This window comes from Caretta caretta, chromosome 16, assembly GCF_965140235.1.
Source record: "Caretta caretta isolate rCarCar2 chromosome 16, rCarCar1.hap1, whole genome shotgun sequence".
Classification (NCBI taxonomy): Eukaryota; Metazoa; Chordata; order Testudines; family Cheloniidae; genus Caretta; species Caretta caretta.
This window is the reverse complement of record NC_134221.1, coordinates 23,141,532-23,163,610: the sequence shown is the minus strand read 5'-3', so window position 1 is coordinate 23,163,610 and position 22,079 is coordinate 23,141,532. Positions and strand designations below refer to the sequence as shown.

General features: G+C 41.8%; 1 protein-coding gene and 1 long non-coding RNA gene across 12 annotated transcripts in view; one reads left to right on the top strand and one right to left on the bottom strand.

Annotated features, from left to right (window-relative positions):
- The window catches only part of LHX2 (LIM homeobox 2), a 37,976-nt gene that overhangs the window by 14,030 nt on the left and 1,867 nt on the right, over window positions 1–22,079 (bottom strand). For 2 of the 7 annotated variants that reach the window (XM_048823127.2, XM_048823126.2), the window contains 2 exons: window positions 8,019–8,224; window positions 6,406–6,788 (listed from right to left, as the gene is read on the bottom strand). In XM_048823127.2, coding sequence (XP_048679084.1) covers window positions 6,406–6,788; window positions 8,019–8,218 — 583 coding nt within the window. In that variant the 5' untranslated portion in view covers window positions 8,219–8,224. Of the gene's footprint in view, window positions 1–6,405; window positions 6,789–8,018; window positions 8,225–8,310; window positions 8,416–11,095; window positions 12,038–22,079 lie in introns of those variants that run through there. The other 5 variants (XM_048823128.2, XM_048823129.2, XM_048823130.2 and 2 more) reach the window with 4 other exon arrangements.
- LOC125623557 (uncharacterized) lies at window positions 11,956–21,729 on the top strand. 5 transcript variants are annotated; one of them, XR_012665226.1, is made up of 3 exons: window positions 11,956–12,035; window positions 12,376–14,860; window positions 15,380–21,729. It is a non-coding gene; the product is annotated as an uncharacterized LOC125623557 (long non-coding RNA). The 5 variants fall into 5 exon arrangements; XR_007353045.2 differs by lacking the exon at window positions 11,956–12,035 and having other exon boundaries at window positions 12,285–12,538; window positions 14,535–14,860; XR_007353047.2 differs by lacking the exon at window positions 11,956–12,035 and having other exon boundaries at window positions 12,285–12,991; window positions 14,535–14,860.

Genomic DNA, 22,079 nt, shown 5'->3' with positions numbered 1-22,079 from the left:
CCAAATTCCAGGTTTCCTCTCAACTGCAAGCTGAGGGCTTCCTGCCATGAGACAAGTTCAGAAATGGAAATCAGTGAAATGCCAGTCAAATGGGAAAGCCTTAAATGAATGAGACTAGTGCTTGGTTCCCACTTTGGGGATCAAAGAAACCCAGATGGGCACTGAGTCCCTTTTTAGCTCCCAGAATGCACACTTAGCCCAAGCTATCCACTGTGCCCTCCCTCTCAGAGCCTCCACCAGCCACCGAACCACATTCATGCTGGCCATCATATCCCCCTCCCTATGAATCCCTGGCTGGCCACTCTGAGTAATGACTAGTCCTACACTCCCCCCATTAAACCAGCTCAGGCAGTTTTGCCAGCTATTTGAGCCTGATGATCTATGCCAAAAACATTGGAATTTGGTGCTAAGGAACAGAATGTACTCCACATATTAATGCAGCAAACTGCCTGGTACAAGGATGACAGGGAACAAAGAAAGAAGGTATTGTTATTATAAACTATATTTGAAGAAGGAAACACAGAAAGATCTTTCCTATGCCACCCTGGTCCTTAGATCCCACCAGCTGGGGTTCAAAACAAACCTTGCACTAATGTTCAATGTGCTGCTGGATGCAAGGGGCAGAAGCACTTCCCTTGACGAAATTTCCTCTTTACTTTTGCAGGTAATGTTTGACACGTTAAACACCAAAAGGAAAAAGCAAACCAAATCTTGGCGTCAAGAGAATGATGAGATAAGAGACATGTGGTGGAGGCATCAGCTCTCCCCTCTCAGTGGCTCAGTGACCTGCCGCTTTTCCCACCTGGAAGACCAGGAAGGGAGAGCAGCAGCCGCACTGTTTGTTGTCTCAGGTAGGTCTGTGGAAGGGTTTTGTATCCTTGTGGGGGGTAAAAAGATGAGAATCCTCCACTGACTCATATCACCTGGGACATGGAGTGGGTTGGATCTCTCACCTACGCCAGAGTGGGGGACGGACTCTTGGGTCCTTAATAGCAACTGGAACAAAAAAGGGGGATTTGGATCCAACTTCTGTGCTCGGGAGGAGGAATCTGGGGCACTTGGCACAGGGAGTGTGTGTCCCTCCCCACGTCTGTGTGCACGGAGTAGGGGGAGACCACATCTGTGAGGTTTCAGAGTAGGGGACCCAGGAGCTTCTTCCTCAGCCTTGAAATCTCAAGCAGAGTTTTGGGAACACAGGAGACAGGGACTGTCTTGGGGGCGGGGGAGATTACAAAGAGTGGAGCGAACTTTGTATCCCTCCCGCAACCTGCCAGCTAGAAAGAAAGCTCAGGGCTCTGTCTGGTTCACATTCCTTCACAGTCTCACTTAGCGAAACAATCCCAGGATCCCTCCCTAGACCTCAGAAGCAGAGCTGTGAACACGACAGTGGCAGATGCAAGAGCAGGGAAGGGATCTTATCTCTCCTCTTACCAGAACCAAAGGGCACCTCGTGAGGTCTCGGTGCAAACCCCAGTGAATTGCAACCTGTGTGACTCCTCTAGGGGGAGAAAGAGGCTCAAAATCGGAGTAGCTGCCGGACTAGCTGTATGTTGGGGGAAAGAGAGGGAGGAGCAGAGGGGACAGGCCTAAAATGGGGGGAGAGGAGAGAACAAAGGGGTCCGGAGGAGGGCCCAGAAGGGACAGGCCTACAGCGGGGGAAGTTTCTCTGGGAGAGGGGCCATGTCTGCAAGAGGAGGGAGTGAGGGGTTGATCAGGGCCCCCGGTGTACGTGTGTGCAAGGGGTGCCCCAGCAGGGAGGAAAGGGGGATTTGAGCCCCCTGTGGGGGCTGCGGCTGGGGCGGTGTCCGGGCCCGCCTCCTGGAGGGGCTGGCTCGGGAAGGGTTTTTCCTCTCAATTAAGCCAACTGAATGAAGCTAAATTGCTGGTGCGAGCGCTCAGTAATTCCCTGCGCTGGTGATTACCGCGGCCAGCCTCCCTCCAAGTCCAGCGCCGCGCCGCCCGCTTAGGGCCAGGCTGGGGCTGCCCGGGCCGGGGTCATGGGCTGGAAGCAAAGCAGAGTCCCTGCAGCGTCTCCCCTCCCCTTCCAGCGCTGACCTCCCTCTGTCCCCATCTATCCCCTCACACTCTCCTCCCATCTAGCCCTGGCCCCGGAGTGCGCACAAGCAGCCTCCGGCCGGGCCGCCCAGCCTTCCCCAGGTCCCTGGGTAGCAGCGCAGGAGGGAAATCCCCATTAGTTCCCTCTTTGCTGGGACCACATTGGGTTTGGTCCCGTTCCACTCCTAAGAGGCCTCCTTGGGAAATAGGCGCAATTCAGCGGGAGCCGGGCGCGCAAGCCGCGCCCTGGCTCTCCAGGAAGCGCGCAGCAGGTCCCCAGCCCCCTTTGGGGTCCCTGGGGGAGATTCCTCGTCCGTAGCTGTAATCTCCCGTTGGAAGGGCCCGCTTCAGGGATCGTGTCCCAGGTGCTAGCCCCAGCAACGCAGGCTCCCCAAAGTTGTACCTGCAGTTACGTATTTGACGGACTTTTTTCGGACTAAATACAATAAACAAAATACTTTAAAAATAACCCCAAGCCAAGCCTGAGCGTACGAAGCCCATCCGCCGGGGAGGAGAGTGTGTTTTTTCTCACTAACCTCCTGGAAAACGTTCGCGCTTGAGAATCTCCAGTTTGTCAGGCTTTGTCATTTCAGTGGCTGGGAGAAATCTTTCTTTAATTTGTCATTTGTGGTTTGATTTTTGTGCAGAGGGAAGAAAAGCGATGGGAGAAATTAGAATAAAAGAGATCGAACAAATTATTCAAAAACTTTACATGCTTTTTATTTTATTTGTTTGCTGGTTTATTTGTCTTTCCAGTGAAACTTTTGGTTGATAACAGAGAGAGCCAGCGCCAGAGACACTCCTAACTCCCCCGAATCTTGTTGGGGATTGAGGTAGGGGGGACAGGGAGGTAAGAGCAAAAGACTCTTTCGTTGTTGCCTGGATTCATCAAAACACCTCGCAATCTCTACATTTATTATTTTAATGCTTGTTCGATAGTGAAAGGAAATAAACGAACTCTAGCGCTGCGGAAGTCCAACCAAAGCGAATCTAGGGATAACAGTTACCGCTTTAACCTAGCTCAAAAGCCTTTTCCGTTTTACATTACTAACAAAACAAACAGAAAAGAAAAAAAAATTTCACATGTGCACACCTTTCTCAGGAATAGCTGTCCTCTCCCATTGTTTCCCCAACCCGAGATTTATGTCTGCGCTATATATTTAACCACCTTCCTATTGATAGACTTTATATCCTCCAGAGTCCAGCTAGTAAAGGAAGAAAATATTTCTTAATGTGGGACTCTGCTCTTCGCAAAGATTGTGCATTTTATCAGTCTGTGGGGCCCTTGGTATGCACAGTACATCTATCATTTCTAGGGATATTTCAGTGTCTTCACGTTAAAGGGAGACTAGATATGAATGAATAAAATATTCCAGGCTGTGGGAGGTTCGGGGTCCAATTCACAAAGGGAGTATTTTATTCAGAATTCTTTACAGGTGCTCCTGGGTTCAGCAAGCTTTCAACCATTGATTTACTGACCTAAAAACCCTCTCAAACTCCATTCCAACAAGTGATAGAAAAAATTATGATCATAGGAGCAACTCTTACCACTTACCAGGAAAAAAAAAGGAGAAGAAGAAGAAGAAAAAGAAAGGGAAAAAAAATCTTTTTGAAGTTCCGGCTTCCTTCTAAGCTATTTTCCACTTGTCAGGCTCTATCCACATCTAAAATCCTTCAACCATTCCACCCCCCCTGCAAACTGGGTCTTGTTTGAGTGGAAAAAAGAGTCAATCCAATTTATGCTACAGATGAAATAACTGCAGTTTACCAAATAGTTTATTTCTAAACTGCGATCAGGTTTTAGGTGTCTCTCCCCTCTCCTCCCCAAATTCATGTGTGTGGTTTTATTTTTAAAAGAATGCGATGTAGTATACACAAACCCAATTGGCAAGAAAAAGAAAGAGGGGATGACAAATATTGTTCATTTCTAGTGCATCTCTCAAAGTGGAAAGCAGTCACACACACACGTTAAAACACGTTTTCTTTTAAAACTTGCGAAGTCGTACACTTTGCAATCCGTTACTTGTTTCATTTTAAAGCAAAGGACAAAATGGGTAGATTTCCAGAATCTACTTCCTTTATAGTCACTTCAGTTAAGAGATTTTGTTTTAATCATAAAATGGTTTAGCAAAAGAAGATAAAGCCTTCCCAGGGAAGGTTGTTTAATCTGCAGTTTCACAATCAATGCAGAAATAAAAAATAAAATAAAAACCGGAGAGTAATTATTTGAAAAGGAATAAAAAATAATTGCAAATAAAAGTGGTGAGTTTAAGAAGCCAAGGAGCTATAATGCTTTTTCAGGCTGCGCACCTATCCAGGACAGATGCTGACGGTTCGGTTTACTGGTCCTCTGAATCTGAATATCTGCCCTACATAGGGAGACAGCGGAAGGACAATTTAGGCTAATACCTCCTAAAAGGATACCATTTTAAACGTGAAACTCGTGTTTTCTATATATTTTAAAGCTCGGAATGAATCTGAGGAAAACGCCATATACACTTTTCAAAGCATAGAAGGACTTTTCCTTCCCAAATCTCTCCAATGGCACTCCCATTCATTGACTTGTGTACATTTTCCAAATTATACAGCAATCGGTTAAACAAATTCCAAGTGGCAAACAGTTCCTGAAACCTGTTTGCCAGTTAAAGTTGCGCCTTTCCTCCTCGTTATTTTCAGGCCAAACAAGTAATTTTTGCACATCCATCCCCATTGTTCCCATCCAAGTTGCGCGCAAAATAGGCGCAGCCTTAGCCGCATCCTCCACTCCCCCTGCCCCCGATTTTCAAAAAGCGCACAATCTACAGGGCTGCGAGATCTCTAGCAGATGAGATTTTCACAAAGCCATACACTGCGCTGCCATACACAAGTTTTTCTTGATTTATTTCTTCTATTTTTCTAATATTGAGTAGTAGAAAGTAAAGCGCTGCCCAGAGCAGCATATTCCAGAGATTTACGAGAGAGGGAGTTTGCAACAAACAGCAGCAACCCGTACGTTTGCCTGAGGGTCCCATCTCCCCAAAAAGTTCAAGGCAAAACTGCAACACACCCCCACTCCCAGGTCATGTATGAAAGTCAGACCAGACAGAATTACAGTCTGCCAAGCAGGACTGAAGGATTCAAGGGCTGCGAAAGAGGGGCAGCACTACTGAAAAAACTGGCAAATGCTGACTCTTCTTCAGTGTCTCCCCTGTTTTACAAACATCTGTTGGACACTTGATCTCAGAGTTTCCAGAGATTTGTGTCCAGAGAAAACCTTGTTCCCAACACATCTGCTGGAAACACTTCTAATAGAACTGAGATCTAAATCTTTTCCTCTGCACAAACCCTTTTCTATCTCATCCTGGATCCACAAAAACAGGAAGATAAAATAATTCTAACATTTCTGTTATATACAGGCCACAAATATACATTATAGGAAGAGTAAAGGAAAGAAAGAATTTTCTTTGATAGGTTGGGCAGCCAATTAGAATGCCTCTTCCTGTAAAATTACAACACTGAGGTGAAGGGAAACAATCTGGGATATTAGCTATTGAAATTTAAAGAACTGGAGAGCCAGGGGTTTTTGCAAAGACACAAGCTTGTCCCGGGACCCAGGTCTGTTCCTGCGACCCCTTGTCCTTGCTGCTGATCTCAAATTTGGAGTAGGGGAGTTGTAACTTGAGGCTAGTACATGGTCAGAATAGTGATTTTTTAGTTCTTTGAGACTTCTATAATTCACAGTTGATGAACAAAACTCCAGTCAAACTGGTCACCGGGCAAACAGTCCAGGGCTTGCCTGCAAACACCTGCTTTCTAAAGACAATTCCTCAGACCACCAGATTGCGCTACGCATGTGCCTAAACATAAAAACGCTGTACCCCCACACCAGAGTTCCAGCACAGCCCCATCTTCCTTCCTGTTCAGTTCTCAGTGACATCACCATGTTGATGTGTTTTGTTTTGTTTTGTTTTTTACCCTCCTCTTTACCAAAGTCTTTGGTGCAAGAACTCAGCAGTGGCAGAATAATTCACCCAACAGCAGCCTTTAAGAACTAACTACTAAAGGAAATTCACAGCTCTCTGAAGTGCTAATTTACAATATCTGGTTTCCAGATTTTATTTCAAGCTACACTCGTCTCCCTTTCCCCCCCCCCCCTTAACCAGATGACCTTGCTTCAAAACATTTTATTTCCAACTGAAGTGAAAAATGCTAACATAGCTTCTGTAATTGCAGTTTGACAGCACTTGATCTCAATAATTATGCTGCAGCTAAACTATTATTACCAATTTAAGCTAAAATAACGAGAAACCCCCTTAAAGGGGAACAGAAACAAACCATCAGCATTATTCTTGGCGGGGAGGGGTCTCTTACCTGCATTGTAAGCTGCCAAATCTGCCCCAGGCCCTGGGCTCTTCCTTTTCCTGGGTCGCCCCTTCTGGACAGTCCCCACGCCGTTGTAATAAGGCAGTCCCAAAGTATTGGCAGAGCCCGCTCCCAGGGCTGGGCCCTTCCCAGCGGCTACATCCGAGTGATTGAAATGCACCTGGTACTCCCCCTGGATGAGAGTCTCGAAGTGGAGGCGGCAGTACACCAGATTGTCCTTCATGCCAAAGTGGTCGCCGGTGGTCAGCATCTTGTTGCAGGTGGTGCAAGTAAAGCAGTTTAAGTGATATACCAAATCCCTGGCCCTCATGACCATTTCGGAGGCGGAGATCCCCAAGTGACACCTCGCACATCGCTGCACCGAAAACCTCCTGCAAAACAGAACCGCGACAGGAAACAAATGAGAACCGCATTTCCCCTTTTTAATCATGGATCTCCTCACTACCCCCCTCTGCCATTCGCCGGTAAAAGCTTAAAGATGTTTCTCTTCTCCGGCCAGAAGGCTTTATTCAGAGCAGGCTGGGCTCCAGACCCCGACCCCTGGATGAGCAAGGATCGGTGAACAAGGCAGTAAAGTTTGCAACGTGGCCTTTGTCTTCCAGTGCCCTAAACTCTTAAGACATTCAAGCCGTGGAAAGCCGTAAAACCAGCTATGGCTCTGCCAGGCCAGTCCCGGGGGGCACCTCTGCCTGGCTCATGAGGGCTCTGGTTCGCTGGGCATCCATTTCTGCTCCCCATCGAGCAACAACCGTACTTTACACTCAGCCTGCCACCCCGCCTCACTTCTGCAGAGACAATGCAGCGAACCCCGCTCGCCCCCCGGGCCGTGGGGCAACAGGGAACCTCTTCTGCTGGGGCTGCTCGGGAGACCCGAGCCAACAGGACGGGAACTGGGTCTGACCCTCAGCTTGGGTGCCAGGGGAGAAATTCGGCATTTTCCAGCTCGAATCGCCCGGCACCATCACAGCTTCTTCACGGAAACCCCGCGTACTAAATGGAGAAATATCCTCGCAACTAACATTTCCCGCCCTTCTTTGAAAACGGAACCAAGTTATCCCCAGAGCCTGCCACTCCGTCCACCCTGGCTGGCGACGCTCCTTAGACCCTTCTCCAAGGCTGGCTCCCTGCAGCTGGGGCTCAATGCCATACCCCCTTTACCTGGGGGAGGGGGGGCCCTGTGTGCATTTAAAGTCATACTGGAGGTGCGTTAATTCATTGTCATGATTACTATTATCTTAATATTAATTGCCAAGGGTTGAGAAGAAAGCGAAGCTGTATTTCTCCTCAGTTGTTTCGTTTTGCCGCAAAGCGTGCAGGGCACCGAGGGAGGGGGCACGTGTCCCCAGCCCGCCTTGCTGGCAGCTTCGCTGCGTGGGTTTCGTGCCCAGATATTGGCCCATTCCCCCCGAAGCCTGCAGCCTGTCTTGCCTACCTCATTACCCCCCCTCTGGATGGAGACGCTCAGGGAGCCCATAGCCTGCCCCGCCGGGAGGGTCTGCCCAGTACCCCTCTTCTGCAGTTTGCAGTGGGGTTGGATTTGGTGGGGGGGGGGTATCAGGGCCCTCCCCCGCTCCCTGCACTGGGGGAGGGGCAGTCCTTACCTGTAATAATCCTCCTTGCAGTAGATGCTGCCGTCCTTACTGAAGCATGTGAGCTCGGACTCCAGGTTGAGTTTACATTCACAGCACTTCAGGCAGCGCATGTGCCACTGTTTATCCACTGCCAGGAGGTAATAACGGTCGGAGATCTTTCCCCCGCAGCCAGCGCACAGGGCAGCCCGGTCACTGCTGATGGAAGGCATGGTCTGCTGGGGGGAAAACAATTGCAGACAGTTAGTGACAGAGGGAGAAACCCTCCTGCACCACTAACCCCCCCTCCCCCTAGCCCAGTTACCATCAGGGCTGGGCTTCTCCTCTTCCACTCCAGGGGGCTTAATAGAGAGACCAGGGAAAAGGGGGCTCCGAGGAGTCCAGCCCCTGCCATCCTGACCTGCTTCTCCTGCCCTGGGAAAGTGAAGTTTCCTTAAGATTTCCAAGGCTTAAAATATCTGCCCCCTATCCCAAGCGAAGGGACATGGTTGTTGGCAGAGGGGATAGGATGCGAGAAGGACATATTACAGGGTGAGGGGGAAGGCCATCCGGGTTAAATCTAATAAATGGTCTATATGGACTGGATCGGCCAGCCCCAGAGCAAACGAAAAGGGTGCTGCAGTGCAAACTAACAGTCACAATAATCATACAGCAGGGCAGATTGCAGACAGTTAATTTGAGATATCTATACCTGAATATTTACATAGTGGCGACACGGAGAGTGTATAGTAAAGGCTGAGTGTGTATATATATATATGTGTGTGTGTGTATATATCTCTGTGTGTATATATATATGATGAATTACAGATCCTGGCACTTACAGAGTTATGGAAAGAGCTCTCTGCAAATTGATTCCAAACAAAATGCATTCCAGCCCAAAGCACTATACAGATGAGTCAACAGAGCTGCGGAGGAGAGGAACATTACTAAATTCAAAGCGTAGAACGCTTTATCCAAACCACCACATCGTCTGAAATGTGCAATCCAGAAAACAGGGGAAAGAACCCGGAGCAGAGCATTTTAGGTTATTTTAGCATTTTACGTTATACCAGGATAAAGCTGGAAGCAATAAACGAAATGTAACCCCCTATATAATTTAATAGTTTAGTATCAGATCACAACCCAAATCGAAACTTCCTTAAAAAAAAAGCAACTAACCAACTTCCACTAAGCAGTGAGAAAATAATGGTGGAAACCATTGAAACCAATAGGAAAACATCCTTATTTGTTTTATCCTGGATCCTAAAATAATATTCAAGTGGAAAGATAAAATGCGAAGCACTATTTATGGCCGACCTTGCAACTGGCTTTTGTACATTTCCCTCTTCTTTTGCTATGCACATGGCACCTAAACCTCCCTAGACATTTACTTATTGTGGAAAAAAAACAGATCTGACGGATATAATTTTCCCCCTTCAGCACCTTAAACTGGTGCGCAATGCAAAAAGAAAGAAGACAGCTAAAAGGGGAACAAGAGAATAGAGAGATAATGAAGAGAATGTCTCAAAATATACTAGAACTATCCAGTAGCCCAACTACACTTGTACAAGCCACATAAATCCTTTGTGAATAGCCCAAATGCCTATATTTCAATGACTCCAGTCTCTGAATTTAGATTTATATGAAAGTATAGCAATGTATGGTCTGCTGTCCACACAGCTCCACTGTTTATGTCTTTAAAGAGTTAACCGAACCCTGATTAGTGATCGTTTTATAAGCAAAAGCAGCTTCCTGTAAAGCCAGTTTAAATAAAACAGTATTTTTCTGCTTTGTCCTTCCAGTGACATGAATATTTGGGGACCCAAGAATGGTGCTTAAGAAGTTAATAGTCTAAGCCACTGTTTATAATATTTTACTTTTACATACACACACACACACACGGTGGCTTACATATATAAATGTCATAACAATTATGCCAAGAGAAACCAATTGTCTAATTCAAACACTGTTTACCTGCAGGGGAAAAAGAAATCAAACTTTTCAAAAGAAAACTAAAAATATTTAGGGCAGAAACCAGGTACGAAGGCTCTCTTTATAGCCGTTATTTCAGCCTTAACCACACTAATTGGCAGTTATTTTCTACACAATGCTGACAAAAATAATACAACATGGAGAAACTTAAAAACAAATTCGGAAGGCTTTTCTCGTGCACATGGCCATATCAGCTCTATAGGAAGAGGGGTATTTGACCTAAATACGGATCTTTTTGTCGAGCAAGATTCTCATTCCTATTTAATAAAAAAAAAGAGGAGACCTCCAAATGTTGAAGGAATTGAAAATCTCTTCGTTTGATTTTAAGTTAGTTAACGTCATTTAGAAGGAATACATTATTTTATTTAGCAGTAACTATTCCACTACATAAACGTAAGAATACATAAATATTATAAATCACCAGATACAAAATGAGCCCTTGAAAAATATTTTAGAAGGGAAAAATTTGTGTCTTCGTTCGTAATAATTAAAATTCGTCTTCTATGTTTGTCGCAATGTAGCGAGACCAGATTATATTTGTTATTATTAGGATAGCAGTGGCGGTAGTAGCAATAATAACGGATTGTAACATTGCAACTAGACGCGCAGTAGTGACTGTCTCAATGAATTCATCCCATCTGGGAAAAAGAGAGACAGAGATCCTTTGGTGCTTGTGGTTTTCCTTTTGCAGACAGGGTGCTTTCCCTTCTCCCTAAATCTGGCTTCACCAAAACGTTAACTACATGTCGCCCTCTTCCCAAAAACTTTCGGAGAAGGCCAGACAGGCTGTGGGCAGGGAGGGAGGAGGAATTCCTGGGCTCTTCCAAAAGGCTGCGGCTGCTTTATTCCTGTTCTCGCAAGGACAGTGCCTTTCAGTTCATCCCTCCAATACTGTCATTGTTATTATTAACCATTATGATCGGATACATGCATAGCCCCTCGATTTTATTTCACAGTTTTTAGGTGCGTTTATGCTTATTTTTTGTTCCTATTTAGGCGTCTTAGTTATTATTCTTGCCTACGTTTCCCCCTATTTATTATTGTTCAGGGAAGGCGTTATGGGGTTCGTTATTTTTAGGGAGTCGAGGGGGTATCTCGCCCGCTCTCTCGCCTCCTACCGTTTCGGTCTCTCCCCTGTCTATAGCCGAGCTGATGGCTGGCGCTTCGCTCTTGGCTCTCCGGTCCATCTCATCGATGACCCCGTGCATCTCTGAGCCGGACAGGCTGTGGAAAAGCATCGCGGAGGAGGAGGCCCCGAGTTGCGGCTGCAGCTGACAATTGTCGGGGTCCCTGCAGGAGCCCAGCACTTGCATTAACCGGAGCCCTCCCCCATGCATCTAGCACGGCCGCCCCGTCTCTCGTCGGGCTCCGGACTTGCCACCCAGCCAAGCTCTCCGGAGCTCAGCGCAGGCTCCGATCCGAGGACTTCAGGGGGGTGAGGGGGCAGGGACGGTTGGGGGGAGGGGGCAGGAGGGTTGTTGGTGTTGCAGGCTTCAGGGCTTGGATCTAGTCCGTTGCGTGGCCCCGTCACATCCCTCTAGGAGGCTTCTTCAGAGCAGGGCTCATCGCCCCCGGAGCAGTCCCAGGCACTCAGCGCTGGCCCAGCTGGCAGAAGGCTGGGCAGGTTGGGGGTTTAATACAAACAATTAAGCCATCTTCTGTGCAAAATAAATGAAAAAATAACGACAACCCCCTACATTGCACCGTGCAGAGCCAACGAGGAGAGCGCCGGGGGCAGGGGAGCAGCAGCCGGAGAGGAGCAGGCTGCTGCCGCGGGGAGCTGGGGCAGATGCCAAGGCTGGGCACTCACAGTCCAGAGGGCTAGCAGCAGGGGCAGCTCCGGGGCAAGGTTTGCTCCTTTCCCCGCTCCTCCCCCAACCCCCTGGATCTCATTGGGAAAGGGAAACCCGGGGGAGGGGGGTGTGAAGAGTGGGACGGCCCCCAGTGGGGATGGGCGCTCTGCAGCCCCCGTCTCCCCACAGCCCCCTGGCCCGTGCACCCCAGGAGCGGCTGTGGCGCCCTGCTGTTCCCAGGAACATAAGTTTGTGGCGGCGCCGCGTGAGTAATTGGGGCGGGGGGGGGGGGAAGCTGCTGCCGCTCGGCGCAATCCCTTGAAGTGCGAGAGGCGCTTCTGCAGTCCCAGCCCAGCGCAAGGCTCCGCGCCTTTTCTACAGCCCCTCTGACATCATGTCCTGGCCCGCCCTCATTGGCTGCAAAGCTCCTGGCCCAGGCCGCGTGTGCTCGGGATGGAGGCGCGGAGTGGAGACGGGAGAGGCATGGCCAGGGTGGGGTGCGGGGGGGGGGGGAGAGAGCTGGAGTTTTCATGCTGTTGAGGCTTTGCTGCTATTTTCCCACTTTTGCAAAAAAAAAGAAAAATAATGCTTCCCATCCTCTTCAGACCCGTCCCTCTAGGTCACTAACATCTGAGCACGTGGGGGCCCAGATACCGGGCAGGGATCCTATTCTTTGCTGCAGATCCAGTGCTGCCTTGCCCGGCGCACCCAGAAGAGAGAGTGCTTGGAGCAGAGAAACAGCAGCCACTCAAACTCAGATCAGCATCGGTAAGAAGACTCACATTAACTAACTGGCAACACTAAATGATTTATCTGTTACACTGGCTGCTGCAAGCGGGATATATCAGAGTGAACTGCTCCAAGGCAGGAGGCTCAGGAGGCCAAGGAACGGTTTACACTCAGATCATCTGATCTGAAATATTTAAAATTCATTGAATGCAACCAACATTATTCACCCTGCTTCTTAAACATAGTCATAGCTAGACTATTGTCATTGGTGCCATTAAACTTCAAGGAGTCTCTCACAAACTGATCCTTCTCACTTCTCTTACTTCCAAGCTAACTTTAAGAAAACTAGGCCAGAGAAGCCTCTTCCCAATTTAAGTCAAAGACATCAAGGAATCCCCCAGAAAAAAACGAAGGAAATGCAACAGGAAACCTTTCAAGATTTCTAAATATTCTCCAAGAAGATGGATAGCATGGAAGGTTTAATGTTCTGAGGTCAAATATCAGTGTTTTAATTATGTTAACAAAGGGATTAGGTTGGAAAGTAAATCTTAATTTATTTATGAGATCCCAGAATTTACTTGGGACCTATGAGTAAAACTTATTACATGTTTTTATTATTAGCAGTAGTGGTTGGCATCTTACAGATGGAGTAAAATTATTACTACTATTTATTCTTTCATTATTATTGTTAGCAATAGTAGTGGTCTGCCTCTTACAGGTGTAATAAAGTGAAGAAGGCTACATTTAGCTACAGTTGGAATTATTCCTTTTATTTCTTTCTTGATTTTATGTATTTCTTGACATCTTTATAATACACTTTACTCACTGCTACCTTTCCCTTTGAATAGTTTCAACTGGTTAAATACATTTTCACCTCAGAGTGAGGAACAAGGTGTTGTCAGCATATTATGCCTCACAGAGATTTATATAGAAAAACCTCAAGAGCCCTTGAGGAGTCGTGCAGAACGCAGGCTAATCTGGCATCTGTGGGATATATCCAGAGAATGTGCCAAAGTTATCAGTGCTTGGAAACAACGGAAACTGGTATTTTAATTCTGATTAGAAAATGAAACAGAATGATCAGATTTGTACAGTATTTCTCTTGACAATCTGTAGTTTATTTTGTGTTTTCATACTCCTGTTGTTTCTTTCACTCCATTATATATATATATATATATATGTATTATTATTTTTATTATAATGTATATGGACAGACGAATCACCATACATGTTGATAGTAACAGGCTGTGTGGCTTTTTCTCTTTTCCACACTTTATTTATCCCTTCTCAACTAATCAACATGCAAGACCTCACTAGTATTCTCTATGATGGGTGGTTTGCCTCCATTTAATAGTGTACAGGGGGAAAACAACTCAGGTGAAAAGTTACACACAGTACTGTTTGCATAATACTATGTCTTGTCACGGAACACAACTGCATTACTTTTACATAGGTAGCTTGCTGTATGTGTTCTGTATCTATATACTGTATTTTCCTTAGATTTCTTCCTACAAGTTTAATTCTATAATACAGAAGTTATTGCACATGTTCTAAATATATTTATAGCTGAAACAGGTCATAGCCTCTTCTACTTAATGCCAGGCTTCAGACATTGCTAATTATCTCTAAAAGATTATATTTCATATAATTATATTGAATTAGCGGCTGGAAACAATAACAGAAGTGATATGATTGAAAAGGTATGGCAGTGACATCCAGTTCATAGGCTACTATCTCTGATTATCTTCTTAAGTGATATACAAACACAAGAAGGCATCCAACCCTTGCTACTAGAATACAACAAGGAAAGTAATAGATTGTAAACACAAAGCTGCTAGTGTACATACTGACATATGAATGACATTTACATTGTTCAGAATAAAAAGCAGGATATTCTCGAATAATGAACAGAGGAAAAATCACTGTAATACAAATCATCTTTTAAAATCAAATAGGGTCTCTTTTGAAATGGGAAATTATTCATTTTAAAAAAAAGTGAAGCTAATAATAAAGTCCCTTAACCTGTATTTTGTAGTAGGTGACAGGTGAACAAATCACAGGTCTTGAGTTTCTCTACCCTGCCTCTCTCTGGTAACGTCATCTCCAGTACCATCTGCTACCTACCAGCTAAACAGACCAACCACATAATGAGGTACCAGCTTCTACCCAGCTACCGTGACTAAATCAGAACAAAAGAACTCAACGCCTCCTTCAACAAAGGGACACAAGTCTAAGCTGTCTTTGCTAATTGCTGGGTTTCAGGTTGTCTGTTACAGAATTTAAGTGAGCTGCAAACTTGCATCCATACTTAATAGCTGTTGGATAAAGATAATGCGAATAAAAGATAAATGGAAACTGAAGGTAAGAAAAAATAGAAGAAAGCTCAGAAAACAACTAACTATTTATGGCAAATTAAAGGCTGTAGAATAATATAAACATGAGAGAGCAGGGGGCAGAGTGATTGATATCTCATATGTTTTTGATGCCCCATACGGTTATTAGACTGCAATATACGGGACATACAATAAACTATGAATTAAAACGTAATTGCAGCTTCAGGCATCTTCTTCATTGTCTGCTGTGGTGTTATGTCTTCATGCACCGTGATTGACAAGGTGTAATTAATCATCTTACTCAGTTGTAAATATGGGCACCATTCACAGTAGGCATCAGGAAGTGTGTACCAGCAAAGAAGGCAATAGTTGACGCTGATATACCATTAAATCAAAATGAAAAGTCTTATATGTTCAGAAATGTGTGTTTGGTGTGATGCTGTTATCGTTTATTTCTAAAATACTGTACCAACAGATTTACTTGATTTGCAAGTTAACTACAACATTAACTGGTTTTATTTATTTTGTCTCTTCTTCATTTTTATAGGCAATGATGCTGTTCTCCTAAAATGTGAGACAGTTTTCTTCTTGACAGCAAGTGGAGCCCAGCTCTGCATCTCCCTCAGTCACTGGAGAAAGACTAACATGCTTCAGATTCAGTTGCTTTCCAGACAGACTTGAAATGATTCAATGAAATGATTACTCCATTCATCTATCACGTTTTATTCTTATTGTGTAACAAGTGAGACACTGTGGGTCATTTTAAAGGAAAAGAGAATAGTGGTATAATCCTATTAAAGACATCAGACTATTTAAAAATAGGACAGATATTAACATCACCCTAAACTGTAAATGAATGTATTTGTAAAGGTGTTTTAACTTTCCAGAGTGAAGCACATTTTATGTTGCTGTTTCTTTGCTACACCATCACTATCCTTATCCAGCTAGTGCAGCCTGGTGTATGAGTCATAGGAAATTATATTTCTTGCTTATTAAAGTGGTTTGTCTCAGGAATATTTCAGAGTGTATATTTTTTTCACTCATAAAGATGTTGAGAGAATAACTGGCAACCTATTTAAATGCCCTTTGCTTAAGAGATGTCTATTACATTTGCTGGAGATTTTTTAAAATTTTATTGCCTTTCTAAACTGTTAATTATGTATCGAAATGTATTGCTGTCACCAGTCTAACATGAACAAAGCAATACAGTGAGCTGCCTGAGATATTTCAGCATGGTATTAATTACAAGCATAGTAATAAATGAAAATTCTACAAACCTCTCCAATTGCATTTGTTTGTAACCCCAGTGGATCAATGTTTTATATTAGCACGTGGCAAAAAATACCATTCCAGGAACTCAGCAACTAAATATGATCTAAACCCAGCATCTTTGGGGCAGGGTAGCATTTCTTGGATTTATAATCTCACCATTTGCTCCAATCTGAATGAGCTCCCTTGCTGTGTCTCAGCAATACACCTAGTTTAAGACCATGCAAGCAGCCCACTTTCCAGAAGATGATCAGCAAAGAATGTGTTTTATTCTGATTTGGAAAACTGTCAATCATTGATAAATAAGATCAGATAACTATTACTCTATAAAATTAGCTAATTATATTTGCCTGATTTGCAAGAAGAATAAACAATGTTTCTAAGGAAAATATTGAGGATGATTTACCCAGATGTTATATACAAATTGATTTGTCATTGATACAGGCAATTGGCTTCAGAAATAAATACAACCATGTAACTGTGTGTGTGTGTGTGTACATATACACACACATATCTCAGACCTAAATAAGATATACTTAGTCTTAGATTTTTAGTTTATAGGACCGTAGGTATTTGAACAATTCTGAAAACGCCTTTATAGGTGTCAGAGATGGAGGGTTTCAGAGTAGCAGCTGTGTAAGTCTGTTTTCAGAAAAAGAAAAGGAGTACTTGTGGCACCTTAGAGACTAACAAATTTATTTGAGCATAAGTTTTTGTGAGCTACAGCTCACTTCATCGGATGCGTTCAGTGGAAAATACAGAGAGGGAGGGGAATCTTCAACCACATGATCTTCTCTCCAGAGTCCTGTTAAGTGTACTGAACTTAAAACAGAAACAAGAAGTGTGAAATATAGGTTTGAACATGATATGTCAGAAATGTAAAGGTTGTAAGCCTTTTTAGTAACCGATATTAATATTGTATTAAATGTGATGAAAAGGTAGATGTTAGGGAGAGGGGCTGGGCTCATGTGCAATTTTGTCAAGGCTTTATCTGTGATTATGATTCCAGATGTATCTACTCCCTGAGGAGAGGAATGAAGTTGGCATGTGACAGGTGTTTTAAGGTGTTTGGCACAGTTTCCCAAAGTGATGACAAAATCTTCATTTTTATTACAGTGAATCAGTAAAGGAAATACAAATGGGTAGGTCAATGGTTATGTATTTTAGATAAATAATGGATTATTATTTTAGGGAATATAGCTTTCTGTTGATGTCTTTAAATCTTCTATCCTGAATCATCATGCATCTGTCATTAAATAACACTTGAAGTAGTATGATTTTAACAAAATACATAGTTCCTAGATCATACAAGTTAAATATCATGCAGAGGATATGGGAGTCCATGTATGTTATAAAAGTAAATATTGCAACAAGATGTCTCTGCTGCAACTGCTCCTTACTGTTAATCTATTTAAAATCTTGTCCGGAATACTTCTAAATTCTTTAATTGCCATTTTGCTAATCTGGTTACTTTATAAGACTGTACAGTTAAGGCTCAAATGACTGCAGTAAAATTCTTCATAGGCATACACTTCTTGCTTATCATAAACAGACAGATTTTGTTTTAACAAAGCGGTGAAGGTATTTTGTCTCACTGAAAACTCTTGTGTCTAAATGCACATAAAGAGTTTAGATTGGAAAGTTCCTGCCCTCCCCCACTGCCCTTTTTCACTATGTAATAGTATCAGTAATTCTACTCTGACAGCAGGGCACCAAGAGCTGCATTGCCAGGCAAACACTCTCTCATAAACATTTTACAAGTTCCATATCAACCAATCCTAGATGTTTTGGGGGCTGCCCTGATTGGGTGTATTATGGATTTGGTAAACACTGCTGCATAACAAAAATAGGGTTTGTAGTGAAAGACTCCACTAGCACTGCCTCTTCGGAATAATCAGAGACTAAGAATATGACTCAGTCCATATTTTACTTAGTTGCTAACTAAACCTTGTATCCAGCTACAAATATTTAGAGAGATGAGCTGAGTATATTCCTTTCAGTTTTACAACCAAATTTAACCACATCAGAAAGTACTTCAGATTCCTAACACAATATTAGACTCATTTAATGTAAGGAAGTCTCCTTCATTGGTTGTGATTGGGAACATTTTGTATTTTATAGGTGTATTTGAGAGGTTAGCAGTAGGGGGGAATTGTCTGTGGGAAAATCTGTCTACAGTTGAAATTTTTAGATGCAGAAATGTTGCTGAAATGCCTAAAACATTCACATTCTTTCGTTAATCAGTTCATAACAGTATCCTCTTACCTGGCAGACACACATTGGAAATCAAGTTTGTCTGTTTTTAAAAATCAAACATCATTTCTCTTTTCTCTGTCATTTGTCATCTCCAATGACATCTACTTGTTTTTATTTTTTGATGTGCAATATCTGTCCTTTCAAGCTTTTCATTTTCAAGGATTCTACCTGGCCAGGTTTTTGTCACTATATTAATTTAAAAAACCCTAAATATCAGCAACTTTATTTTACTTTATTTTTGCATGTGTGAAAATCATTAGCAAGCCCCTTGCCATTAAATTATGAACAATGGTGTGCAAGTTTTCATACTTTGATTTTCTGTAGGATAATTTTTCTCATAAATAATTAACCTGACTAAATAAAAATAAAGCTTGAGATGCTTTACAATATAATGCAGAAGCTAATTGTTAGAGTATGTGTTGATTTTATACTTGAGATTTTAGAACTTAATTTATATTTCAGTATCAAAGAAAAAATTCATACAATGTGTTTTAAAATGAGAGCTATGGTGCATGTCAGATATGAAATGTGTGGGCTTCATGCAAGCACACTTGCTCACCAAATTTACTTTAAAGCAGTACGTTTAAACATTCATAAATTAAAATGGCAGTTTGCAATCAGATACTGATTCCTACTTCATTTGAAATTTGCAAGATATCTGGCCATTTAATATTTATTCTCTATTTCTCTGAACTGCTCTAATTGCAAATCTAGATTTTGCATTTATTTCTCTTTGCAAACACTACATTATTCACCCTTTCTTGTGCTTATTAAACAGTGCCACCTGCACCAAATGAAACAAAGCTTCCCATCAATCTATCCCAGCTGAAGAATCCTGACTATATATTATCATTAATTGAAGATCAATTGAACACTTGAGTGTGAACCAGATATAGGAACCAGAAGAAAAATGTAAAAAATTTTAGGATGTACTTTAAAGAGATCTTTTAATTTAAAATGTTCTTTAAAACAGAGAACCTAACCTTGTACCAAGCGCTCTTCATCAGCTCTGCACTGTGACTCAAGTAGCAATTAGCAGGTCCTTTAATTAATTAACTATTCCCTGTATATGGCTGAGATGTCTGTGGAAATAATGTCATTCTTCATAAGTGAACACCAAATCCAGTCAATATTTTGTCACTAAAAACCTTTATCTGGACTAACCAAATGCCCACCATATGTCTTAGAAAAACAGTTTCAAAATACAGCAAGCAGGTAGGGAAACCAGATGCAAACTTTACAAAACTAATGCGGGCGATTAGAGCGGACAAAAGTACAAATGGAAAGGCTGATACAGATATCATATGTAAGTAAATATGTGCAATAGCAATAAATTATAATGGAGAACTAAGGAGAAAACTGAAAAAATGAGATCATCTTATTGACATATTTATTTAAGTAAAAAGAAATTATTCATTCAAGTTCTGTCACTAAAAAAAATGAATATAGTGCATCCTTTAAAATGTTATGTGCTTTCTTCAATATACTGCTTATCTTGAACATTGTCAGCTCTCAAACAAGCACAGATTAATTAAGTGGCAGTTCAGACACAATAAGGTGAAAGGCCATTTCCAACCAATCAGTGACATTTTGCTAAGTTTATGCTATCTGAAGTTTTCATATAAGTACAAGTGGGGCTGGTTATTTTTTGTGTCATTTGAATTTGGGAAAATATTAAGATATGTTTATATATACCAAATATGAAAATGATTGAAAATATGTGGGATATATTCAATGTGTACACTGTTAATATTTCCATAAGTTGCAGTTTCTGTATATATAAATCTGTAGCTATAGATTTGTGTGTTTATATGTGCATATACGTAACATATCTCTATGTTAAATAAAAAATTTATAAAAAATAGGTGCGTGTTTATATATACAGACACAGAAATACTGAGACTTATTCAAAGCTGAATATTTGTGAGCATTATTTTTAGGTTCATTAGTTTTCTTTATATATAATAACTTTATCTTACAAGATTTCTGTATGCAGAATAGGGATTGTCAATTTACTTAATTTACAGCATAATAAAACTCAAAGTAGACCTCTTATATGATTTTACAAGAATTACACATTAGGCTCTCTCTTTTACCATGTGGAATAATTTGGTTTGCAAAACAAATTTTTTAGCTACAGTAAATTAAAAACCAAAACCAAAAAAATGATACAAAATTATACATTTTGAAGACATTTTAGCTATCTATTGGACATAATATAAATTATTAAGAAACACAAAAGGACAACTTTAAATATTCTGGTTTACTTGCCAAATATACAGATCTACTAACAAAAAGTATGTAATTAGAACCTCTTATAAAAAAAAACCTAAACAGGATTTTTTTGTTTTTTGGTTTTTACCAGAACAAATGAAAATAGCTGGATTTGTCTATGGTTTGATATTCTATAGTAGTGACAGAAATAAAGAATTCTGTTATCATCTATTCTATTACACCAATATTATTGCAAGTGCAGTTAAAGAAATATATTGTGGCATAATTCAAAATGCAAGGAAAGGTGTGAGGACCATCAGATAAGCTATGATTGCATCTCTGTTTTTCCTGTGTAAATCTGCTCTTATCAATTATTCAGCATTTATGTTATACAAAAACTATGTCCTAAATTTTGAAATTGCTGTTTATAATTTACCAATGACAGTAGAAAAGATGAAATTGTAACCTCAGTATTTGGTGTTCTTGTGTAATAATATACAGCACACATTTTCCAATCGGTTTGGCAATGAATCCACTATTTTCATACATCTGTGTCAAACAAAGGTAGACTCTAATGCAATTTCTTACTGTTCATTTCCCTGAATCTTTTGGGATATAAAGAATCGTGCACAAATACTTAACAGTCTGATCAATAACCATTGACCGTTTTGAGGTCCTCGTACCCTAACAAGCACAGCTTGATCATGTATATTTGATCATTGGAAAAATTCAAAGCACCTTGGTATAGCAGAGCAAGCCATTCTGTAGTATCTTTTTTGTTTCTTAAAGACTATATGCACCATAATTTAACTGTATCATTGATGGAAACTTATTGCTCATGTATTTGATGCACAAGATAATTAATTACAATACTATATATGTATCCATAATATTTTTTATCAATAGCAAACATAAAATACTGTTCTAACATTTTAGGAGAGGAAAGTGTGGATGTGTCTATGGATTCAATGGACCCCAGAGTGTATGTGTAAAAAGCCCTATCGTTATAAATCTTGCATTCCTGTTAAGTGTTGGCATGCATGTTACACAGAGGTGTGTTTATTTTAGTGGAAATATTGTCATAAAATCCTTTCCCTTGCTATCTTTTAAAAAATATATGTTCACATACATATAAAATAAATGAATATGAAAGCTCAAGACTGTGATCCTGCTTAATTGTCATGTAGAGATAAAATTCTATAGAAAAATATTTTCTGTGAAAATTTATCATTTCTGTGCAATTCTAATATCTACTGTTTGTAATTCAACATCCAGTGTTTTTCATACAGAAATTTCAGATTATCATTAAAAAAATAACGTTTGTGCTACATAGCTGCCTTTTTTACTCATAATCATAATATTTATTCTAACTTTCTGGGCTTATTATTTTAGACAGATATCAGTTTAATTAGCTTAAGCTGTCATACTCTAATAAATACAGATGGGTTGCCTGGTTCAATAGCATGAAGGTGGTTGCAGATTTCAGAAAGCGGAGATAGTAAATGTTT